General features: G+C 45.4%; 1 protein-coding gene across 1 annotated transcript; it reads right to left on the bottom strand.

Moving 5' to 3' along the window:
• Positions 1 to 461: 461 nt before the first annotated feature.
• LOC129459551 (large ribosomal subunit protein uL22-like) lies at positions 462 to 1,087 on the bottom strand. The gene has a single exon (XM_055236403.2). The coding sequence runs from the start codon at positions 1,049 to 1,051 to the stop codon at positions 497 to 499; it is 555 nt and encodes a 184-aa protein (XP_055092378.1). The 5' UTR covers positions 1,052 to 1,087; the 3' UTR covers positions 462 to 496.
• Positions 1,088 to 8,400: the final 7,313 nt, after the last annotated feature.

The raw sequence follows: 8,400 nt of genomic DNA, 5'->3' as shown, positions 1-8,400 counted from the left end.
TCCCAAAGTGCTGGGATTACAGACCCGAGCCACTGTGCCCAGTCTCAAATTTTCTTCTACCAGTTAGCCAGTGATACATTCTCCTTCATTCCCATCAGTATATACAAATGATATTTCTCTGATCAGAAAACAAAAATCCTCTCTTCTTTTTTTTCTTTTCCTTTTTTTTTTTTTTTTTGAGACGGAGTCTCGCTCTGTCACCCAGGCTGGAGTGCAGTGGCGCGCTCTCGGCTCACTGCAAGCTCCGCCTCTCAGGTTCACGCCATTCTCCTGCCTCAGCCTCCCGAGTAGCTGGGACTACAGATGCCCGCCAACACGCCCGGCTAATTTTTTGTATTTTTAGTAGAGACGGGGTTTCACCGTGTTAGCCAAGATGGTCTCGATTTCCTGACCTCGTGATCCGCCCGCCTCGGCCTCCCAAAGTGCTGGGATTACAGGCTTGAGCCACCGCGCCAGGCCTCTTTTCCTTTTAATCACATTTATTTTAATGCTGAATTTACTCCCCTGCCATAAGTTTTTGTTTCTTCAGTTTCTTCTGGGATATCTTTTTCTTCTGGGCAACCTCCTCTTCTGGTTTAGGAACAATCTGTTCCTTTTCCGTAAGGATCATCTCAGTGTGGCAGGGAGAGCTCATGTATGGGTTAATCCGACCATGAGCTCTGTAGGTCCGGCGGCGCATCTTAGGTGCTTTGTTCACTGGGATGTGCTCAATGACCAGAGAATCTACATCTAAACCCTTAAGTTCAGCATTACTCTCTGCGTTTTTAAGCATGTGCAGCAAAAATTCAGGACTCTTTTTGGGCCACCGACCTTGTGTCCGGCCCCACTGCTTGGCCTGCACACACCTGCCAACTCCACCATTGTAACGTCGGAATTGTACGCACTGTTTCTGTAAAGTGACATCTTCCAAATACTTCGTGGCTTTTCGTATATGCATACCCTTGATAGCCTGAGCAGTTTCACAAGTGTTCTTAAAGTGAACACGAAGATTGGAACCTCTTGATTTGCATGATTTTGTGGGGTTCTCCCGGTCAAGTGAATAGCGAACCATTTTCACAGATTACCTCAGGCTGCTTAGGGAAAGAGAAAGAGCCAAAAATCCTCTCTTTCACCCACCTGCTGCCAACCATGTCCTCCTTCGCTTTACAACAGGGCTTCTCCACATTGACACTTTGACATTTTGGACTGGCTACTTAAATATATGAATTAAAAAAAAATTTTTTTTTTCTTTTTGACAGAATCTCCCTCTATCACCCTGGCTGGAGTGCCATGGCGTAATCTTGGCTCACTGAAACCTCCACCTCCTGGTTCAAGTGATTCTCCTGCCTCAGCTTCCCAAGTAGCTGGGATTACAGGTGTGAGCCACCATGCCTGGCATGAATATAAATTTCTCCTCCACTTTGCTGTGGGGGGCTGTCCTATACATTAAAGAATGTTTAGCAGCATCCCTACTATCTATCTACCCGATGCCAGAAGCAACACCCACCCCACCTCAGATGTCTCCAGACATTGCCAAATGTGCCCTAGGAATACAGTCACCACCCTGCCTCCACCCCAGTTGAGAACCACTTCCCTGCAGCAAAACTCCTCAAAAGAATTGGCGGGGCAAGGCCAGGCGCGGTGGCTCACGCTTGTAATCCCAGCACTTTGGGAGGCCAAGGCGGGCGGATCACGAGGTCAGGAGATCGAGACCACGGTGAAACCCCGTCTCTACTAAAAATACAAAAAATTAGCCGGGCGTGGTGGCGGGCGCCTGTAGTCCCCGCTACTCAGAGAGGCTGAGGCAGGAGAATGGCGTGAACCCGGGAGGCGGAGCTTGCAATGAGCCGAGATTGCGCCACTGCACTCCAGCCTGGGCGACAGAGCGAGACTCTGTCTCAAAAAAAAAAAAAAAAAAAAAAAAGAATTGGCGGGGCACAGTGGCTCACGCCTGTAATCCCAGCACTTTGGGAGGCCAAGGCGGGCGGATCACCAGGTCAAGAGTTCGAGACCAGCCTGGCCAGCATGGTGAAACCCCGTCTTTACTAAAAATACAAAAATTAGCCAGCCGGGTGGGTGGCGCATGCCTGTAATCCCAGCTACTTGGGAGGCTGAGGCAGGAGAATCACTGGAACCCAGGAGGTGGAGGTTGCAGTGAGCCAAGATCGTGCCACTGCACTCCAGCCTGGGTGAAAGGGCGAGATCTCGTCTCAAAAAAAAAAAAAAAAGAATTATTGGCTGGGCAAGGTGGCTTACACCTGTAATCCCAGCACTGTGGAAGGCCAAGGCAGGCAGATTACCTGAGGTCAAGTGTTCAATACTAGCCTGGCCAACATGGTAAAACCCCTTCTGTACTAAAATACACAAAAATTAGAGGGGGCATGGTGGACCATGCCTGTAATCCAGCTACTGGGGAGACTGAGGCAGAAGAATCACTTGAACTTGGGAGGCAGAGGTTGCAGTGAGCCGAGATCATGCCGTTGAACTCTAGCCTGGGCGACAGAGCAAGACTCCATCTCAAAATAAAAGAATTATCTATCTGCATTGTCTCACATTTGTCTCCTCTTTACCAAAGCGCCACTGAAAATGTTCTTGTTGAGATCATCAATGACTTTCATGTTGCTAAATGCTACGGCTATTTCTCCATAAGATGCAAAAAATTAGCCAGGCATGGTGGCGGGCGCCTGTAGTCCCAGCTACTCAGGAGGCTGAGGCAGGAGAATGGCGTGAACCCGGGAGGCGGAGCTTGCAGTGAGCTGAGATCATGCCACTGCACTCCAGCCTGGGCAACAGAGGGAAACTCTGTCTCAAAAAAAAAAAAAAGAAAAAAGAAAAGAAAAAAAGAAAAGAAAAAAGTATAATAGCAAACATTTACATAGTGCTTCTGGAACAGGAATTAAAAGAAATTAAAGAATGTGTAAGCAAAAACTCAGTTGTATGTAAGAAAACCCAATTCCCCCTGAGGAAGAGAAAAAGGTGGACTCCTTTAAAAATTAACTGCCTGTTTTTCTGTTTGTGGCTAGTGAGCCTTCTCTCTCCCTTTCCCAGGCATGGTGAAGATCCTGTTTCTCTAGCTGTGTGGCTGCAAGGTCAGTAGATAGATAAACTCAAGTCATAAAACATGTTTTTCCTTGAAAAGTAAGAAATGATGTAATGCATGTCTCAACTGAATAACTGTCTTTGTTTCTCACTTCTGTAATATGCTTCCCCCTGCACAGATCTCCCCCTGCCCCATGAAATGCTTAAAAGGTAACTTGACTCTTTGTTAGGGGCTCAGTCCTTTGGATGTTAATCCGACTGGGTCAGTGCACCTAAATAATTAAATAATAAGTATCCTCCTCAACCCCTTGGTCTGATTCCTAAATTAGTCCGCTACACTGCAAGGGACCCAGAGATCACCTCCAACCCCTCTTTTAACTCTTAGTGGGTTTTTGAGCTGGATCGAAAACGAACTGACACCAGGCAGATTAACAAGAGAAAAGTGTACAAACTTTGTTTCACATGTACGGGGGGCGTCTACACAAAAGAGTGAAGTCTGAAGAAGTGGCCAGATAAGATGCTTTATATGTTTTAGACAAAGAGCAATATATTTGAGAAGAAATGACAGGACAAAGAAAATCTGGCTGGGGCAGTAAATTTTTCCGGGGAGTCACTAGGAGATAAATGGGGGGAGTGCTAAACTGGTGAAAGTAAAGGTAACTTTGTTAAGTATGTTTATGGAGGTCCATTGTAGCCTTTAGTTTTAAGTCTCTGGAGATAAGGGCTATTTTCTTGCTCTTATATGGAGAGGGTACCTTTTCCAGATAAATCCTCATCACTTGTTACATGCAGGAAAACAGTGGTCAGCTCATTGTTTCTGAAACTTTACTTCCTCTATTTTTTTTTCTTTGGTGATGGAATCTCACTCTGTTACCCAGATTGGAGTGCAGTGACACAATCTCGGCTCACTGCAACCTCCGCCTCCCAGGTTAAAGTGATTCTCATGCCTCGGTCTCCTGAGTAGCATGCACCACCACGCCCAGCTAATTTTTGTATTTTTAGTACAGACAGGGTTTTACCATGTTGGCCAGGCTGGTCTTGAACTCCTGGGCTCAAGTGATCAGCTTGCCTCGGCTTCCCAAAGTGCTTGAATTACAGGCGTGAGCCACCGCGCCCAGCCTTTCTAATGCTTTTTAACTCAATAATTGATATATCGATTTGGCATATTTGGAGTTTTGGGATTTTTGTTTTATTTACTTATTTATTTTTGAGACAGCGTCTCTCTTTGTCACCCAGGCTGGAGTGCAGTGGTAGGATCATAGCTTACTGCAGCCTCCACTTCCTGGGCTCAAGTGATTCCCCTGCTTCAGCCTCCCTGGTAGCTGGGACTATAGATGAGCACCACCATGTCCGGCTAATTTTTGTGTTTTTTTGTACAGACATGGTCTTGCCATATTGCGTAGGCAGGTCTTGAACTCCTGAGCTCAAGTGATCTGCCTGCCTCGGCCTCCCAAAGTACTGGGATTACAACCACCATGCCCAGCCCAATTTGACATATTTTGGGATGGCACATCCTTCACTCCCTCAGTGCTCATAGTGTGCTAGGTGTTGTCCTAAGTGTCTTAGATATGGTGGTACACCTAGCTGGTTCAACCTCCAGAGCAGCTCTTTTTTTTTTTTTTTTGAGACGGAGTCTCGCTCTGTCGCCCAGGCTGGAGTGCAGTGGTGCGATCTTGGCTCACTGCAAGCTCCACCTCCTAGGTTCACGCCATTCTCCTGCCTCAGCCTCTCCAGTAGCTAGGACTACAGACACCCACCACCACGCCTGGCTAATATTTTGTATTTTTAGTAGAGACGGGGTTTCTACAAAAAACTACAAAAATTACCCGGGTGTGGTGGCACCTGCCTGTAATCCCAGCTACTCAGGAGGCTGAGGCAGGAGAATCGTGCCACTGCACTCCAGCCTGGGTGACAGAGCAAGACTCCATCTCAAAAGATAAATATAAAGATAAATATATATAAAGATAAATATATATATAAAGATAAATATATATATATAAAGATAAATATATATATATATATATATATATCGTTCTGTTGCCCAGGCTGGAGTGCAGTGACGCAATCTCGGCTCACTGCAAGCTCCGCCTCCCTGGTTCATGCCATTCTCCTGCCTCAGCCTCCCAAGTAGCTGGGACTACTGGCGCCCGCCACCATGCCTGGCTAATTTTTTGTATTTGTAGTAGAGAACGGGGTTTCACCGTGTTAGCCAGAATGGTCTCGATCTCCTGACCTCATGATCCGCCCGCCTCGGCCTCCCAATGTGCTGGGATTACAGGCATGAGCAACCACACCCGGCATGCCCAGCTCATTTTTGTATTTTTAGTAGAGACGGCGTTTCACCGTGTTGGCCACGATGGTCTCCATCTGCTGACTTCGTGATCTGCCTGCCTCAGCCTCCCAAAGTGCTGGGATTACAGGCGTGAGTCACCACACCCGGCCCTATTTTTTTTTTTTTTTCCAGATGGGGTCTCCCTGTGTTGCTTAGACTGGCTCAAACTCCTGGGCTCAGGGATCCTCCTGCCTCAGCCTCCTGAGCCACCATACATGGCCTATTTTATTATTTTTATTATATTATACATAATATTATTACAGTTTATGTTATATATATTATTACATATATTATATATTATATTGCCTGCCTGGGCAATATGGCAAGAGCAATATAATATATATAAATATAAATAATATATTATATAATATTATATTTATTTATTTATTTATTTATCTGAGACAGAATCTTGCTCTGTTGCCCAGGCTGGAGTGCAGTGGCACAATCTTGGCTCACTGCAACTTCCACCTCCCGGGTTCAGGCAATTCTCCTGCCTCAGCCTCCCAAGTAGCTGGGATTACAGTTGTCTGTCACCACACCCAGCTAATTTTTGTATTTTTAGTAGAGACAGGGCTTTACCATGTTGGCCAGACTTGTCTTGAACTCCTGACATCAGGTGATCCACATGTCTCAGCCTCCCAAAGTGCTGGGATTACAGGCATGAGCCACCGCGCCTGGCCTGTTTCTTTTGTTTTTTTTTTTTTTTGAGATGGAGTCTTGCTCTGTTGCCCAGGCTGGAGTGCGCAGTGGTGGAACCTACCCCTCTCTAACCTATGCCCTGGGGTGGATCACTTCTACCATGCTGCCCTTAATAAGCTTCCCACCATGAATTAATTTAATCTTTACAACAATCCCATTAAATAAGTGCTGTTATATCTCCCCCATTTCACAGAAGGGGTGACTAAGGTTCCGGAAAATTAAGTGACTTTTAAATTAAGACAATAAATGGCAAAAATGAGATTTAAACCCAGGCAGTCTAGTGCCTATTTCTATGCTTTTAATGTCTCCCCAGTGCCATTTATGGAGGACAATGTAAAGAATACCTGTATCAGCCGGGTGCAGTGGCACGCGGATCACGAGGTCAGATCGAGACCATCCTGGCTAACACAGTGAAACCCCGTCTCTACTAAAAATACAAAAAATCACCTGGGCGTGGTGGCCCTCACCTGTAGTCTCAGCTACTTGGAAGGCTGAGGCAGGAGAATTGCTTGAACCTGGGAGGCGGAGGTTGCCGTGAACCGAGATGGCACCACTGCACTCCAGCCTAGGTGACAGAGTGAGACTCTGTCTCCAAAAAAAAAAAAAGAATACCTGTATCTTCATCATTTAACTTTTTTAGCTCTTACATTTTGCCACAGTTGAAGCTCCCATAGATCCTTTTCCCATCTCATTCCCCATTCTTGTTTCCTAGATGTAACCTTCAATTTGATTTTGGTGGGCATCTTCTCTGTGAACTTTTAAGTACTTTTCCTAAATATGTATGTATACAAAAACAATGTATAATATCCTGTACGTTTTCAAACTTTATTTAAATGATATCATAGAGTGATACAATTCTACAACTTGCTTTAGTCATTCAATATACTTTTTTACATTTATCCATGTTAACATTAATTCATGTGTTAGAGTTCACTTATGTTTTAAATGCTGCATAGCATTTCCTTGCATAAATGTAGCAAAATGTATCCATTCTTCTGATAGTGTATAAACAATATGTTTCAAGGCTTTGGTCTTCTATACATATAAAGTTCTTGTTATTTTCATTTTGGCCAATGTTTAAAAATTGGAATACTTGTCCAGGCACAGTGGCTCACGCCTGTAATCCCAGCACTTTCGGAGGCGGAGGTGGGTGGATCACCTGAGGTCAGGAGTTTGAGACCAGCCTGGCCAACATGGTGAAACCCAGTCTCTACCAAAAATACAAAAATTAGCTGGATGTGGTGGCACATGCCTGTAGTCCCAGCTACTTGGAAGGAGGCTGCGGCAGGAGAATCGCTTGAACCCAGGAGGCAGAGGTTGCAGTGAGCCAAGATGGTGCCACTGCACTCCATCCTGGGTGACAGAGTGAAACTGTTTCAAAAAAAAAAAAAAAATCGGGATACTTCAAATTTTAAAATCCAGATTTATAACTATGAATTCTTTTGAAAAGTCAAATGATACAGAAAATTCCCAGCTGCCTGGGACTAATATATTGAAATTAAATTGCAGCTGCCCCTGTAGATAGGGCATACTCCAGTTTGTTACAACTTTCCTGCTCCTCCCAATGTGCTGAGTGGTGATGTCAATTGCCATTTATCAAGATGACAATGTTATATATTGTTTTTGGATATATACATATTTAGAAAAAGTATTTAAGGCTAGGCGTGGTGCCTCAGGGCTGTAATCCCAGCACTTTGGGAGGCTGAGGTGGGCGGATCACCTGATGTTGGGAATTCAAGACCAGCCTGGCCATCAAGGTGAAACCTCATCTCTACTAAAAATACAAAAATTAGCTGTGCATGGTGGTGCGTGGCTGTAATCCCAGCTACTCAGGAGGCTGAGGCAGGAGAATTGCTTGAACCCGGGAGGCAGCATTTGCAGTGAGCCAAAATCGTGCCATTGCACTCCAGCCTGTGCAAGAAGAATGAAACTCCATCTCAGAAAAAAAAAAAAAAAAGTATTTAAAAGTTCACAGAAGGCTGGGCGTGGTGGCTAACACCTGTAATCCTAGCACTTTGGAAGGCCGAGGCTGGCAGATCACCTGAGGTCAAGAGTTCAAGACCAGACTAGCCAAGATAGCAAAACCCTGTCTCTACTAAAAATACAAAAATGAGCCAGGCATGATGGTGCATGCCTTTAATCCCAGCTACTTGGGAGGCTGAGGCAGGAGAATCGCTTGAACCTGGGAGGCGGAGGTTGTGGTGAGCAGAGATCCTACCACTGCACTCCAGCTTGGGTGACAGAGTGAGACTCTGTCCCCCAAAAAAAAAAAAGAAAAAGTTCAGCTAGGCATGGTTGCTCACGCGTGTAATCCCAGCATTTTGAGAGGCCGAGGCAGGCAGATCACCTGA

The sequence above is a fragment of the Symphalangus syndactylus genome, chromosome 13 (genome assembly GCF_028878055.3).
Source record: "Symphalangus syndactylus isolate Jambi chromosome 13, NHGRI_mSymSyn1-v2.1_pri, whole genome shotgun sequence".
NCBI classification, from domain to species: domain Eukaryota; kingdom Metazoa; phylum Chordata; class Mammalia; order Primates; family Hylobatidae; genus Symphalangus; species Symphalangus syndactylus.
Note: the sequence above shows the minus strand (reverse complement) of the source record. Positions and strands in the feature narration are given on the sequence as shown.